The 16,215-nt window shown below is 25.7% G+C and overlaps 2 protein-coding genes across 8 annotated transcripts; one reads left to right on the top strand and one right to left on the bottom strand.

The window, feature by feature from the left end:
* Positions 1 to 243: 243 nt before the first annotated feature.
* On the bottom strand, positions 244 to 6,796 carry LOC132928966 (rab GTPase-activating protein 1-like). 4 transcript variants are annotated; one of them, XM_060993944.1, is made up of 19 exons: positions 6,529 to 6,796; positions 6,215 to 6,436; positions 5,965 to 6,151; positions 5,613 to 5,793; positions 5,294 to 5,477; positions 4,822 to 4,998; positions 4,536 to 4,730; positions 4,195 to 4,470; positions 3,971 to 4,139; positions 3,554 to 3,798; positions 3,178 to 3,366; positions 2,962 to 3,087; positions 2,712 to 2,897; positions 2,468 to 2,642; positions 2,300 to 2,406; positions 2,147 to 2,230; positions 1,402 to 1,461; positions 1,136 to 1,330; positions 244 to 1,070 (listed from the first exon to the last, which is right to left on the bottom strand). In XM_060993944.1, exons 2-19 carry the CDS (start codon positions 6,296 to 6,298, stop codon positions 885 to 887), a joined length of 3,006 nt encoding a protein of 1,001 aa, XP_060849927.1. In that variant the 5' UTR covers positions 6,299 to 6,436; positions 6,529 to 6,796; the 3' UTR covers positions 244 to 884. The 4 variants fall into 4 exon arrangements, with proteins under 4 accessions (XP_060849927.1, XP_060849929.1, XP_060849928.1 ...); XM_060993946.1 differs by having other exon boundaries at positions 244 to 1,056; XM_060993945.1 differs by having other exon boundaries at positions 5,613 to 5,778.
* Positions 6,797 to 6,854: 58 nt separating this feature from the next.
* LOC132928967 (DNA-(apurinic or apyrimidinic site) endonuclease) lies at positions 6,855 to 12,115 on the top strand. Of its 4 annotated transcripts, none has more exons than XM_060993950.1 (7): positions 6,855 to 7,138; positions 9,593 to 9,853; positions 9,929 to 10,055; positions 10,249 to 10,395; positions 10,457 to 10,600; positions 10,676 to 10,856; positions 11,816 to 12,115. In XM_060993950.1, the coding sequence occupies exons 2-7, from the start codon at positions 9,617 to 9,619 to the stop codon at positions 11,931 to 11,933; spliced, it is 954 nt and encodes a 317-aa protein (XP_060849933.1). In that variant the 5' UTR covers positions 6,855 to 7,138; positions 9,593 to 9,616; the 3' UTR covers positions 11,934 to 12,115. The 4 variants fall into 4 exon arrangements, with proteins under 4 accessions (XP_060849933.1, XP_060849931.1, XP_060849934.1 ...); XM_060993948.1 differs by having other exon boundaries at positions 6,857 to 7,128; XM_060993951.1 differs by lacking the exon at positions 6,855 to 7,138 and adding an exon at positions 7,229 to 7,234.
* The last annotated feature ends 4,100 nt before the right edge of the window (positions 12,116 to 16,215 follow it).

The raw sequence follows: 16,215 nt of genomic DNA, 5'->3' as shown, positions 1-16,215 counted from the left end.
ATTTATTAAATAAATAAATATCACTATTTAATTATTCTTTACGTTATTTCCCGATGTTGTTATGTGTAGTATTTTTCATTATTGAATAATAATTTATAAAAGTAAATAACGCTAAATGCCATTTTTAAGTGTTGGATCACATTATAAGCATAAAATATTAAAATGATTCCTTGTTGTATAATATACTGGTGAGCGCTACTGTGAGCCTCGTTATCTGACAACGACTGCATCAGTAATCAAGTATTGACACTGTTCTATGTGTTTTATTGCCATACATCATAAATCACAATTCACAATATAAGATTACAATATTAAACATTTGCTGATTTGGTATTAGCTAATTAATCAATTTATGATTCATTAAATCTGAAAAGTAAAATTTTAACTTTTTTTTTTTAGAAAACAATTTAAACATTCGTTTTATCAATGAAAAACAGTAAATATACTAAACCTACATAAATTTAATTAAAAAAAACAAAAAAACATACAAATATTGCAAATAACTAATATTTCAAGAAATTTGATTTCGGAACATGAAAATTGTTCTTCAATCAGAAATTAATTACCACAAGAAAATAATGTCTTTAGGATAACTAATAGTATAGTATTTACAAGAAGACAAGAAGTTGTGTGGAATGATTAAAATATTTAAATAAAAATTAATATTAAAAATTAATCATTTATCTAACAGCCTACAATAAAATGTATAATTAAATTATACACTTATATAATATTAACTTATTTTAGTACAAAAGCTCATTTCTAATTATTGATTATTTAATTTAAAATTAGTTTTAGTATACTACAGTACATACTTTACTGTTTAATAATTATTATCATTAAGTATTTGTTCAATTGAGAGATATTGTTTAGGTGGTTATTCTTTATAGATCAAAAGACTGAGTATTAGGTGCAGAATCTCTTCTGCCAACAATCATACGTAGCTGATCATTTGTCTTATTGGTGGTTACCTCTTTGATTGATGTCAGTGTTTTCTGCAACCACGGAGGTAATGTGTTTTTGGATGCTTGCAGTTCCGAAAACTTTACACCCAATCTATGCCCCAAATCCTGTTAACATGGCAGCTTATCATATGTGATTTGTATTAACACATTGGAAAGAAACTGTTGCATACCTGATTTCTACACTCTGATTCTACTAAGGCTAATTTGGTTTGAGCAAGTTCAATTTCAAGCTCGGTAATTCGTTTTGAAAGTTTATTTTCTTCCGTTACAGAATCTGAAGTGTCTCCACTTTGAGATAACAAATCATTACTTAATAATGGTGTTTCAATAAATGATCTGCACCTAGCACATTCACCTAATGTATTCTACAACATAATATTATTATTCTTTAAATAAAAAAAATAAAATTGTAAAGAAATGGTTGTCATGTACTAACTTTAAGTAATTTTATAACAGCCCTCATAGAAGCTTGTTCAGCATCTAATCTTTGACATATCTAGAAATTTATAAAAAATTATTAATATTTATTTAAGTAAAAATAAAAAAAATATAATCAGAGGCCAACAGAATAATTTATAATGACTTAAATGTCTAGATTACAATGTGTTTTTTTACCAAAACGTAGATATAATTTTTAAGTACCAACATTATATTATAATAAAAGCATAGAAAAAAACATAATACTTATCAATAATGTTAGTGAATCTATCTGCCTCAAGAAGACGCTACACCCGCATGTGTTGTGTTTGTCTAACAAATGTAAAACATAGTAAAAACTGTTTTGAGCAGGAAAGAACCGAGAAAGTCATAACTAAGAAGCAAAATTTTCATTATATAAAAAGGAGAACTTTGGCTGTGAAATATGATTTTTAATTTATCGATATCAGAACTACAAAAAGTTATTTAAATTTGAAAAATACAAAAATAATGGATTTTGAAATAATAAGAACTTTTATTGTATAAGTGATGTCAAAAAAAAAAGAATATTTTACAGATAATGTTTTCAACTATATTATATAACAATTTAGAGTCTTAAGAATCATTACAGCCTGAGTGGTTCATTCTACCTCACGCAAAACAGTTTTTTCTTGTTTTACGTTTCTAAGACAGAGACAATACATGGAGGTGTAGAGTCTTCTTAATTATTAAATATTATTGGAATATATTTTATAGTTATTTACTTGTTTATATTCTTTAATAATTGTTTGATCTCTATTAATTTCTGTATCAGCTTTTGTAATTTCTTTTTTTAATATATTTTTCACCTTAAATCAACAAAATAATAATCACATCCTTTTATGTTTAACAATATAATTCGAAAAGTAAAATTTTACCCTTGTAAGTTCTTCTTCGAGGCGATTTTTTTCTTCTTCAGTCTGCTTTAATGCCATTTTTACTTGATCTAATTCACTAGTAAAATTTTCAGCACTCTCTTGAGCTTCTATATACGAATTAATTATTAAAACAGTTAACAAATTCTAATTGTTAGTAACATATTTTACCTTTCAAAGTCAAAAACTGTTGTTCATATTTTTTTATTTTTTTCAATTTTATAGCGCACGCATTCTTTATTAAATACCTGGCAACTTCTTCATTACGTACTTTTTTTGGCATTGTCACTCTAAAATATTTGAGAATATTTTCAAAATCTAATTGTAGCAAGTCTTTTTTGCAAAACTAAAAATGATTAATAGTAATATAATACATTTGTGACAATATTTTTAGTTTAAACTGTTCATCACATACTTGTAATAAGGCAATAGCGACTTGGAATAATGTATCCAACCCCTGGAGAAGTACTACATCCATTATGCGAAATACAAAAAACAATGGAAATCTTGCTGTAAAAAGTGTAAGAAACCATTGGGAGGCATACATATGAGCTTCAATTCCATTAGCATTGAAATGGTTGAAAAGATGAGGAATTTGTTCCTAAATAAAAAATAAAAATTAATGTGAGAAAAATTTAAACTACACTAATAATAATAAAACTAACTTCCATGAGCTTATTCAGTTGATAAAGTTTTAAGTAAACTGTTTCAAAACCATCTTTGTAAAACTCTCGTAGACCGTAATCATACATTAATTTTAATAGAACACAGAAGGCTTGTTCTTCGGGCATCTAAGTTAAATTAAAAATTATAATATTAACTAATAAAATATAATTAACATTTTTTATAATCTATATTAAAAACAAATGAAAATCTCTTACATGTAATAATAATGTAGCAGCTAAGAATGTTAGACCTTGACAATAACCGACTTCAGTGTCGTATACAGCATATGCTTTGGTTAGATGGAATAAATTATCTTGACCAATACCTCCAGCTTCTTTAAAAAAATTATGTGCAGGAAATGTTCGATGGATATCACGTTGAATAGTTCCTCCGCATTCACAGTCCTGTGTATTTATGCATTTCAACAATAATAATAATAATGTTAAATTTAATTTAAAAATTAAGAAAAATATAAAAAGTAAAATGTATAATAATGCAATTTAAAATCAGCATTTTTTTTTTTTTTTTTTATATAGTTTAAGTTTAGCTTCAAAAATCAATATGAAGTTAAAACTGTTACTATATGATTACCTTGGTAATAAGTATTCTATATGTATCCATGAGTTTAGGGTCTAAATCAGCTTTGGCTAAACGTAACCATACTTCTCCACGTAAAGCTTCAGGTATACCTTCTTTTACAAGTACAGCTAATTGCCGTGCAGGAGGAGATTTACATGTTGCCCATTTTAATAAAACATCTTTCCACGATTCTAATTCCACTTCATTACATTCTTTGGAAACATCTCCAGTACCACTTACCAAAGGTTCATCATTATCTTAAAATAAAGTAAAAATTTAAAATCAAATACTTTAATTTATTATAAATGAATAACTATAATAAAATATATAATATACAGAATCAGTGAATAATAATATTTATGATTAATGCATTTTTTTTTTATAAATTAATAAAAAAAAAAATAGTAAAACAAACTATAGTAAAATTACCAGACAAATCTTCATCTTTAGGAGAAGACAGTTCAATTGAGTTAATACTCTGAGTTTTAATGAAATTAGCCAAATTATTTAATGTCATATTCAAACGACTTTTATCCATTTCACCAGAAGAATCAATATTTAAAAGTTTATAATCAATATCAGAATTTCCTGAATTAATCTAAAAAATAAAATAGTAGTTTAAGACCATCTTAAATTAATTTAAAATAACTTACTTGTTGCAAATTCAAGTAAAACTGATGAGTAACTTGTCTTCGACCAAACACCCAAAATCTTTCATTAGCAGCATATACTTTGATAGGAGTTTCTATAGATAATCGTACGGGTTCTTTAATATTTCGCATAACTAAATCTACTGCTACAGTAATATAGGAACATTGAGTTTCACTATTTAAGGGTTCAAACACCTTGTCTGAAGGATCCCAGTGACCAGTAATCAAATAAATGGTATTACATCCGTCAGAGTCTGATAAATCAGTTCCCATGGATACCTAATGTTTGGTTAATTAAAATTTATAAGCAATAATATTCCAAAAAAACAACTATAATAATTTACCATATCTAAAAGTTGCATATCACTTTGCTTTACATTACGACCAGGACATACAAGTACTCCAAAACATCGCTCCAAATGCAATATCCTTTGTTGAGTTCTGGATACTACTTGATTAATAGTTAAACAAACTTGTTTTTCAACATTTGCTCGAAGTTTAAGGAAATTTTTATCTCTTGGTACTGATATAAATCCACCCTATACATAGTGTACATAATATGTATAAAAATAACAGATTAACCATTGTTCACAATATATTTCTTTTTAACAACTATAGTAAGTATTTTACCTTTCCATCATCTTCTTTGACTTCTAAACTCACTTCAAAAATAAAAATCTCGGTTGAACCGTTTTTACTTTGCATATCTAAAGTTATATTAGAACTTAATTCTGGTGATGTAGAATTTGAAGTAAATTTCGATTCTTTTTGAAAGGCCTTCACAAAACAGTTGGATACACGGTTCACCTGTCACATAATATAAGCTTTATGATAACAAAACAAATTATTTAAACAACTGTTACACCAGATAAATGCATATTGTGTTTATGGCATCCAAGTTTCATATAAAATAAAAATATATCAAATGTAATTTAATGCTAATGTGTAAAGAACTAATGCAAGTTGTTAAAAATAAAAGTAATTTAAAAAAAATAGTTTTATAACCTTATAATGTATCATTATGTTCTAAAAATGTTAACATTAAAGTCTCAATTAATCATTATTTTAATCAATTCAAAATAAACACACATAAAATACTTACAGCTTCTGGAATTGAGCAACGAAAAACATGACATTGAAATAGTGCATTTTCTTTAGTGTTACCATGTGCCCAGCTGAATGCAAAACATGATGCTTCATTTGTTCCGTTAACACCATTAGCATAAAACATTATTCTTTCAATCTCGTAACGGGCTATTATTGTATTGCTTGTTCCATCAAATAAACTACATGAAAAATTAATTTGCTTTAATTAGGTACTTACAAAATATATGATTAATGAATCTATACTTGAACTTTTTTCTAAATACTAATGTTACTTATGTATACTATAACTATTATATTATATTTAAACTACATACATAACAGCTCCATCTGATGAAATTGGAATGGACACTGATATTTTCATATCTTGATCAACAACATGTTCTCCATTTAATATAGCCATAATCCTTAATATTTCGGTTTTTTCTTTAGGATATGTTATACTAGCTGAACCCAGATATGAAATTCCATCAAACATTGTACCTTTTTCAATTTGACCTAAATTATTATTTAGATAATACAGGCATAATGCCTTAATATTTATAAGCCGTGATCAAAAATCAAAATGTATTATGTTTTTAAATCTAGATTCTCAAATAGTTTATGCAATATAAAATATAAATTCCTTGTTTACATAATACATACAAACATGATTTCAAATGTATTTACCTAGATCATCAGACACAGGATCTGATATTTTTGTCAATGGTACATAACTTTTAATATCTTTATCAGCCATGATTGTTTTTATAGATTGACGTTCATTCTCTTCATCCAATAACTCACCAAGACATTTTTGCATATGTTCCAAATCACCGTCACCACCAATGTTCAATTCAGGTTTACCATCACATTTCTAAAAAAACATATATACTTGTATTATTGAATCAATTAATAATATATGAGATAATGATTTTACATTCAACGTATTTGATGGAATAATTTCGTAATCATCACTGGTGGTAATGGATTCACCGGAATCGACACTTGCTCGATCAGCCATCAGTCAACTATCCTACTCATTACTGACTACAAAACGTGAACAATTTCTTCAATTAGAATTTAGAACATCAAGAGCAGTAAACGTATAGTAGGTAGATAGTAGTCGGCCATATACATATATTGTTGAAGTGTTAGCCCACTATGAAATTGAAATTATTAAAGAAAGAATAATTAAAATGTTGATGTTTAAATATATACAAAAGATTACAAATTGTTGTAATGTACATTTACCTATAGTCATGAATTATGTTTGCCTTATCAACTATTTACAAATTACAAAAGCCATAGAAAGTCAATTGAATTTTTCCACGGTATGCATTATGATGTAACGAAGAGAAATATCTAATAAATAAAGCATATAAAAACTAAATAGGTATGTACTATGTTAAGTAGGCTATTATTATTGGAGAGTGTATAGACGTATAGTACATTGCTTTTTATGGCGTGTGATAACGACGAATACTTATCAAAATAAGGTAATTCTATAAACCCATAACTCATGGCTCGGGCTGCTCCGTCAACAACGAGATCGACCTGCTAGTAGTGCCAGCCGCTGGAGTTTGCATGCCACAACGAATTTTGAATTTATACCTGTCCTATGATAATAAACTAAAGAATAATAGTATTATTATCATAAATTTAAATACAAACTGCGGATATACCAAATTGGAAATCGCCAATTGGAGTGTATTGTAGTTGTATAAAATAGTTATAGTTTATCAATTGTAAATCGTAAATTTTAATCAATTATTTTTCAACAACTCTCTCAAGTAGTCAGGCGCCAAACTCGATTACTCGAGTAAAGTTCCGAGTTATCGTGATTTGTAATTCGTAAGTATAGGTATTGCGAAATGCACCAAACTGCACGAATCACATACCTAATCATTATGTATTTTGTTGTTCATTGCAATATTATTACTTGTTCCAGATCATTTATGTAAGCAGTTAGTATTATTCACATTTTACGTTATTTATAAAATACCGTAAAAGTCGTGTATATTTTCTGTTTGAAATTAAAATTGTATTATTTCATACTTTCATTTAATGTCTACTTAATCATAATAAGTACCTAAAACGAGGTTTTGGAAGTGAACATCAGAAGATGTCTCATTATTAACTCAATATTTTTTCTATCACAGATCCACTCGCAACCTAGGTACTCAAAACACTTTTCAAGAATTTGTTTTTTATTTATATATTTTGAGGTTTTGTGTTTTATTATTAAATTTTAAATTTAATATATTTAGATTTTAAATTAACAAAAAAAAAACATTTAATAAATTTAAATTTACATCTAATTGTTTTAAGAAAATTTTTAAATAAATTCATAAAACCTTTAAACTTCTTAAAATGTTATCCTTTATAATTTTTGTGATGTGTGATATTACTCAAAAACAAAAAAATAATAATTATAAATTAGTGGGCATACATCCTCTCAATATGTATTTAGAGAGGTTTATTTTTATTTGATACAATATTTGTTCACTATTAGTTGTTTACAGACTGTTGTCACAATTGATACTATGCTTGTTACTTGATAATTTTTATTTATTTATCTATGCTTTTAAACTGTATATAAAGTATGTAATAATGTTAAACAATTATATTATTTCTATTTAATAAATCATAAGTCAATAAGAATATTAGATACTTAACCTAATGAAAATTAAGCGAGAATTAAGCGCCTTTAAAATAAAATATAGATACCTAGTTCTAATTCTATTTCAGAATAAATTTGTTAAAAATTATTTAAGCAACATAACTTATTTTTGCTATTTTTAATTTAATTTTAATTTTATAAGCACATAGTTGATGTATTAACTATACCTAGTTATTTTTTCAGAAATGTATCTATTTCAATGTTGATGTTTTGAATACAAAATAAATTGTACTTTATTAAAATACAGTCATTAATAAATTGTGTATTATACAAATTTTATCGTCTGTATTTTGATATTTATCAAATAATGTTGCTTACCAATACTCCCGACATTATTATGAAACCTTAATTTAGTCATGATTGTTGCTATTTATCTATTTCCTACATAATTTTATTTACCTACTTATTTATCTAATATCTACCTATCTTTTGAAATTCATAATCACAATTTACTCTTAGTGATAGATATATTTATATCAATAATTTCAGCATTTGTAGAAATTACATAACATTAGATTTAATAAATTAGCTACTACTTTGTATCATGTCAAGTTATCTAATATAATAATGTATAATAATAAGATGGCATAAATTCCTAAAAATAAAATGTAGAAATTAATGAAAAAATAAAATCCAAACTCTAAAACTACCAAATTTTACTGTACATTTTAGTTTTGTCAAGTTATAAGTAATACATGTTTTTTCTCGGTAATACAACAGTTTTAAATATGATATTTAATATTAGAAACAATATTTTAAATTATTATTACTATTCTATAATGTTTAAAATTGATTTATTAAGTAATATGGTACTTATATTATGAATAATTGGTATTTATTGATGTCTGTTTTAATGTTTATTTTTTCTGGTCATATTTTTAAAACATTGTCTATGTATGATACAGTGTATTAGTTTCAGAAAAATGTTCAATGATGAAATATTATATGAGTTTGATGTTTAAATTGATAAAACACTTGATTATACCAAGCAGTGGCGTGCTCAGCTTTTTTGAAAGGGGGCGATATTCATTTTTGACTTGTCATAGAACCTAAATTTGTTTTTCATGTAGATAATAAATCATTACAACAAAATCCAAAGGGGGATATGACACCCTGATCCTCCCACGAGCATGCCACTATACCGAGAACAATTAATGTATATCTAAATAAAATATAAGTATTATATATTAATGAACATGTAGAAAAACAAAAATTAGCTATTAAATGAAACAGCCTCTATATACATATTTGTATTGTCCCAAAATATTATTATTATGAATTTAGTATTATAACTCAAAATAGTTAAGTGTAATTACTAGTTAGAGATTCAATTGGAAAGGATGATATATGTATTATGTAACAATTGTTAAATGCGTAGTATCATTTTTGAAAAGTAATGAGTAATTTAACTTTATATTATATAAAATAAAACATATCAATGATACCTACTTGTACCAATTATAACAAATAATTTTAAGTCTCTTAAAATATAAATAAAGAAGAATTGGTTTTATAATTGTTTATAAATAGAACGGTTATCTTTGTTAATATATTTGTAAATGCGTTTCAAAAGTTTTATTCAGCATCATTATTTATGTTAAAAAAAAAATTGTAAAATATTCTTTGTATTTTCAGATTATAAAATTTGTATTTTATACAATGAGTGGTAAAACAAAACAAAAAAAAATGGCTGACTATATCACAACAACCATAGATAACTCAAAAAAAAGAGCTCGAAACAATGATGGAGATGATTCAGAATCTAAAAAGCCTAAATCAGGACAAGTTGATTTGAATAAAATAAATTTTGACTGTGGAAAAAAAAATGCCAAAGGCCTTACATGGAATCTAAAAATTATTTCATGGAATGTTGCCGGACTTAGAGCATGGCTTAAAGTAATTAATTATATGAAGATAATGTAGCCATTGTCATACTTCAATGTTTTTGTTTATATTTATTTTATATTTTAGAAAGATGTTGTACAGTATCTTAAAAAGGAGAATCCTGATATAATTTGTCTACAAGAAATTAAATGCACTGAAAAACAAATGCCAGATGAAGCAAAATTACCTGGATATAAAATTTATATTAATTCAGGTTAAAACTTAAAATATATTTAGTAAAGTATTTGATAACTGTTATTTTATCTTAAAATTAATTATATTTAATTTTCAAAAAATTAACATAGTAAAATTGATTTTAAACAGTTATTATCTCAATACTTTATAACTAACTTAAGTTCTAAAATACTTAATGATAAAACAGAAATATATAATAACTTTATTTACAGGTGACAAGGCTGGTTACTCAGGAGTAGCTTTATATTCTAAAAATAAGCCTATTAGTGTGAGGATGGGAAAAGAAATAAAAGAATTGGACGATAATGAAGGTCGGGTTATTGAAGCAGAATATGAACAATTTTTCCTGGTTTCTACTTGTAATACTCCAAATCTTTAATTTTTTTAATAATTTTAATTACTAACAATCAAATGTTTTAGATATTCCAAATGCAGGTGCAGGGTTAAAAACTTTACCAAAAAGAATGAAATGGGATGAGGAATTTCGTAAATACTTGAAAGAGTTAGATACTAAGAAACCAGTTGTGTTAACAGGAGATTTGAATGTTGCTCATGAAGAAATTGGTATTTTATTAATTTTTGCTTCAGTATTCATTTTGAACTACCTTCTACAAAATAAAATATTTTTATTATTTTTAGATATTGCAAACCCAAAAACAAATACAAAAAATGCAGGTTTTACTAAAGAAGAAAGAGACAATATGTCATTACTTCTTGAACAAGGATTTATTGATACATTTAGAACATTAAACCCTGAAAAAACTGGAGCCTACACTTTTTGGACATATTTTCATAACTCAAGAGCTAAAAATGTTGGATGGTAAGTAATACAATTTGTAAAATAAGTAGTTATTTTTATTTAAACTATCTTATGATTATTTTTGACAATAAATTAAGTGGTCCAATGTGGAAGGTAGCTTAAATGTTTTAAAAAGTAACTAGAAAATAGGTGTTTATAATAAGGTATCAAGTAACCTTATTTTAATTTTCTAATGGTATTACTCATAAATAGATAACTGACGGTTTAAAATTTATATTTTTACAATTCTTATAAGAAAATTGACATTTTGTGAGTAACAAATAACAATGCTTTGTAAAAATCTGTATCTGGTACTTACTACTTAAATATAAATTACTTATTTTCAGTGCTGTAGGTGTAGGAGAAGTGCACTGAGTCACATGCCTCCTGAATTTTTTATTTTATTGACCGTAGTATACAGACATTTTTTATAAGTTTTATCATTGATATACCTATTTATATAATTCAAAGTAAATCTATGATAAATTATTTTTAATTTTTATTTATAAATGCCAAACAGTAATGGCTACGACACTGCTTATTATTATTATTATTATTATTAGGGTGGGTTGCATAAAAACTAGTCTGTATATTTTGTTACTGGCCCTGTAACTTATTCATTCTGTAAAATATATGTGTGTTGCATAAAACAATTATTAAATTAATGTTAACTATGGTTACTGAATAAATTAAACTACATTTATTTGATAAAACTAAATAACGATTAGTAATTACTAATAAAAATTATTATTATAATTTAACTAATCTGTAATAATTGTAGAACTAAAATTCAATCTGTAGTTTACAGATTAAGTAGTCGATGATTTTCAGGGTTATTAATACTATTGGGTGTTCAAGCAACACCTAGTTAAAGTACTAAAGGCTCTATAAGTTATTATAAGACATTTATGCAACCTACTTTAGGTTAGATGATTAGTTTAATATAAAATGCAATTTAGTAAATAAACATTTTTTTTTAGGAGACTGGATTATTTTATTTCATCAAAAAGGTTCATGGATAATGTATGCGATAGTGATATACGAAGTGAAGTACTAGGAAGTGATCACTGTCCAATTGTATTTTACATTAATGTTTGATTATAAAAATATTTTTGAAATGCTGTAAGACTAATGAATTATAAATTGTACAAATTACTTTTGTAAGTGATTTAAAAATTGTCAGTTAACATACTATTAATTTTTCAATCAATCATTCAAATCATTGTATGTAACTAAACCTAAAATAAAACAAATTTAATAAATTAAAAATCTGAATCACATTGCTTTGTTTTGCTTTGCTTTATCCTAATTTTATTTGCTTATGTCCATTGCTATCCCATTAAAAAAAAAAAAATCATACTGAAATATGTAATAGGACAGATAATCAAATTAAAAATGTATTATTGATAAATAATAAAATACAATCTTATAATGTACCTACTTTAATGTAGTCAATAATAATTAATAGTATATATTATATTATTTATACTGGGATTCTGTGAAAAATATTTATGCTTATATTACATAAAAACTTTTAATAATTAAACATTACAATACAAAAGTCAGTTCACTTTTATTATATTCATATATAATTTTGATATTTAGTAATATGTACTAATTTAATTATTAAAATTAAAATATATTATGATATACTACTGGTATAATACAAATGTTTGAAAAAAAAAATAATTAGATTTTGTATTACTATAAATTTGAAAAAAAAGAATAAATTGTGTTATTTATTTATATAATGTTATATATTTAAATACATAATACATTAATACATTTTGTATGACTTATAAAAGTCTGTTTAACGTTTAATGTTAAATTATGGCATTTCAATGTATTATATTGAAACTCAAGTAAAGTTCTGATGTAGTTATTCAAATGTGTGTGGTGTGGTGATATACATAGATACCTGCTATCAAGATGAAGATACAAAAGTTTAATATTAAGATATTATTTATTGTACAAAGAAACAGACAAATAAACAAAAATAAAATGATTCGACTTGTATTTGATGGAGTAGATAAATATATTAACTATATAATTTAATATAAATATTAATAATGCAAATTGCAAATGATCCTTTGGGAACGCAAGGCAAGCACGGCGCCAAGCGGGTGCTCGAGAACCCTCAAAAAACAGTTCAGCTCCCTCGCTTTTACATGTTCATTTAATATGTTTTTACTGTCGGTTTTGTCCTATTATTGACCTTTAACAAAATAATTTTTACTAGTTTATTTAGTATAATTAAATTACATTTTTATTAATCTTACTAATAGGCAATAGCTTTATAAATTATTAGGAAAAATATTACAGCTTGATTATTATAAAGACATAGGTGTACATTTTTATTTTCCTTAGCACACATTTGTGATTTCGTAGTGCACAAAATGTTGTAGTGTACCTACTTAGCCACTGTTTATTCCAATAGTTAAACTTTCAGTATAGCAAATTATTTTTATTTATTTATGTATCTACTTATAAATAATTATAATTATAATTATAATTATTATAAATTATATTATATTAAAAAAACAAAATTTGGATATTAGTTACATGGTTATAATAACATTATAATGTACCTATAATCTATTCACAATGAGATCATTACTCGGCGGCCTAGTTGTGCGCATGGACGTGGCTACTGGCTTTACAACATAGCAGGCATACAGGCATACATTGATGGTAAGAAAATTACCTGTATTACTGTATTAGTATGTTGGGTTTTTAATTTAGGATGGTAGGAAAAAGTCTTGGGAGTGGGGAAGTCCCGGAAAAAAAGTACAAATTAGAATATTTTAAATAAAACTTATATAATCTCTCTATATGATATTTTCAGGGCCGCATTTAGGGGAGGGGGCACTGACTATAACTGCCCCGGGCGCCAGTATGTTGAGGGCGCCAAAATTTTTTGGTCAGAAATTTGTTCATTTGTAAAAATTAAAACTTTGGTACACGTGTCGTATGCTATCTACAGTCGATTTATTGGTGTCATATGCTATCTACATTAAAGTTATCTACACATTTTCCCATCCTATTTTTAATACGTTACCAACTACGAAACGATTGTAATCGTATATGTTTTGTGTCGTCTAGTATGTGTCATAGAATACAGATTATGTGTTCGGTGCTTGATAAACGATAAACGTGTTCGTATTTGTATTTTTGTGTTTATTTAAATTTTATGAAAATGAGTAATTTAGGTGATTTATACAGAAATATTATTTTTAACGACGAATCTTGTGTCAAATTTTTAAAAGAACGTGGGTTATTACCGAATTTAAATGTATGTACTAAATTAAATGGTACGGGTGAAGTGTGTGGTTTTAACATGAAAGAAACATTAAAAAATAGTCGAAAACGAGATGCAACCGGTCAATTAGTTAAAACTAAATACATGCAATGCCAAACAAGAGGTTGTCAAAAATGGCAATCAATACGTTTCCAAAATCCATTTTTTACCTACGTGGATAAAAATGGGAAAAATAAAAGTGGTTTGAGTTTATGTGAAATTATTGAACTTGTTTGGTACTGGGTACTTCATATACGCGTGAATTTAATTATGAAATTATGTAAATAGTATAAGGAAAATCCCAAATTGTTCCATCAGTTTTCCATGAATTATTGTTATTAACGCCTCATTGCGTTTATGTACATTTATCATCTAATTGGTAAAAAGGCGCTTTTTTCTAATATTGTCAGCGCGCTAACGGGTATTACTTCGCTACTGCACCGTTGAATTGAAAAATTTAATAAAAGTTGTTCATCCTAATCATATAAACTATATTTTGCTATTCATATTATTTTCCATAGCAAAATCTACAATATTTTTTGTTATTTGATTATAATTTTTGTTTCTCTGTCGAATTCTAAAATAAATCCGTTGAAGACTTGAAGTATGAATAATTAATAATATTATATATTATCAATTACACGGAAGTAAGATCACAGCTGCAGTACTTTCATTTATTAAAGTCTTGTAGCGCTGTTGCTCATTGATTCTTGTGTAAGTTGTGTTGAGCTATAAATTATTATTTAAATCTAGTGTTACTTTCGGTATAATTAAACACGAGGTTAAAAAATAGGTCAACAATTACACCCTCCCATCAAATCACTACGCGACTGGTTTTCTTAATAACTATGGGCAGTATATTATAATATACCAATTATGTCATTGCTCAATTATTAAATAATTTTTTTCCATAACCACTTAAACGTGACGACGGTCAACTATTCTGTGGTTTCGGGGTCGTGTAGTCATGATTTGTGCTATTTAATTTCCATACCTATGACATTTTTATGTTTTTTTTTTGATTTACTAATGATATATGATTAGGATTTTATACATTTGTATTTTGTATATATTATGCAACTGTGCTAGTTAGGTTAAATTTAACCCGTAGTGTATGTCTGTATTATGGAATATGGATTTTACGGATTTAAATGCCTTTTAATATTATCTAGTTTTAAATATTAGAATATTAAATGATAGATGATATAAAATGTTAATTACCTATGATGTATTTAATGTTTTTACTGTACGTATAACGTATGATCAAAGTCGTTTAAATAGAAACCCGGTTTGATAAAAATTCAAAATTTTAGAGACACGTTGAAGAATTTAAATCACAGTTTTGTTTAGTTTTTATAGGTTGATAGGTTTTTTATCATCTGTTAACTGATATCTCTTAGATGCATGGTCAAAATTAATAAATCAACAAATACAGTAAATTGTTATAATCATGAAATCGTTTTTGTTCTCGACTTCTCGTGACCAACATTAATTGCATTTTTGTTTCCTATATAATATAGAATTCATAACAATTTAACACAAGTTCCGAAAACATAATCCTAAGAAGTGGAATAATCGTTTTCAAATACACGTTTTTTTACGTCGAAAATTTAATTTGTTTTGAAGTCCTTATATTGTATAATTAAATCGAATTATAAGTGAATTTGGAACAAAGCTCGATTTATTTAATAGTAAAAAAAAAAACAAGATACAGTGGTATATGGTTCCTAAACAATGGGGTAACAATTAAGGGTGAATGGTTATTTAAAATAGCGAAACTATAGTAATCGCAAAATCCGAAACAAAATAAATATCATTTACGATAAAATATTAAAAAATTGAAATACGTACATAGGTGACATGGGTGAAAATTGAAAATATTATGTGTACATAATAATTATTAGAGAATAGTTTATTAGGAATAATAATGAAGTATATTATATATATATACTATATACTATATAGGTCTATAGACAGGTAAAAAATAATAAATATTAATATACTGAAAACATATTTTGAAGGTGAAAATCCACAAAAAAAATGTAAAGATTGTGCAAAGATAATTAAAATATTACTTTATAA

This window comes from Rhopalosiphum padi, chromosome 4, assembly GCF_020882245.1.
Source record: "Rhopalosiphum padi isolate XX-2018 chromosome 4, ASM2088224v1, whole genome shotgun sequence".
NCBI lineage: Eukaryota > Metazoa > Arthropoda > Insecta > Hemiptera > Aphididae > Rhopalosiphum > Rhopalosiphum padi.
The sequence above is the reverse complement of the archived record's forward strand: the minus strand, read 5'-3'. Positions and strand labels throughout refer to the sequence as shown.

Bases quoted from the DNA above. Each gene is read 5' to 3' on its own strand.
- LOC132928967 (XM_060993950.1), top strand. From the start codon at position 9,617: ATGAGTGGTAAAACAAAACAAAAAAAAATGGCTGACTATATCACAACA. The intron at 9,854-9,928 runs GTAATTAATTAT...TTTATATTTTAG, and splicing joins GACTTAGAGCATGGCTTAAA to AAAGATGTTGTACAGTATCT. The intron at 10,857-11,815 runs GTAAGTAATACA...ATTTTTTTTTAG, and splicing joins AGAGCTAAAAATGTTGGATG to GAGACTGGATTATTTTATTT.
- LOC132928966 (XM_060993944.1), bottom strand. From the start codon at position 6,298: ATGGCTGATCGAGCAAGTGTCGATTCCGGTGAATCCATTACCACCAGT. The intron at 3,367-3,553 runs GTAATCATATAG...ATAAATACACAG, and splicing joins ATAGAATACTTATTACCAAG to GACTGTGAATGCGGAGGAAC. The intron at 1,071-1,135 runs GTATGCAACAGT...CCATGTTAACAG, and splicing joins AATCAGAGTGTAGAAATCAG to GATTTGGGGCATAGATTGGG.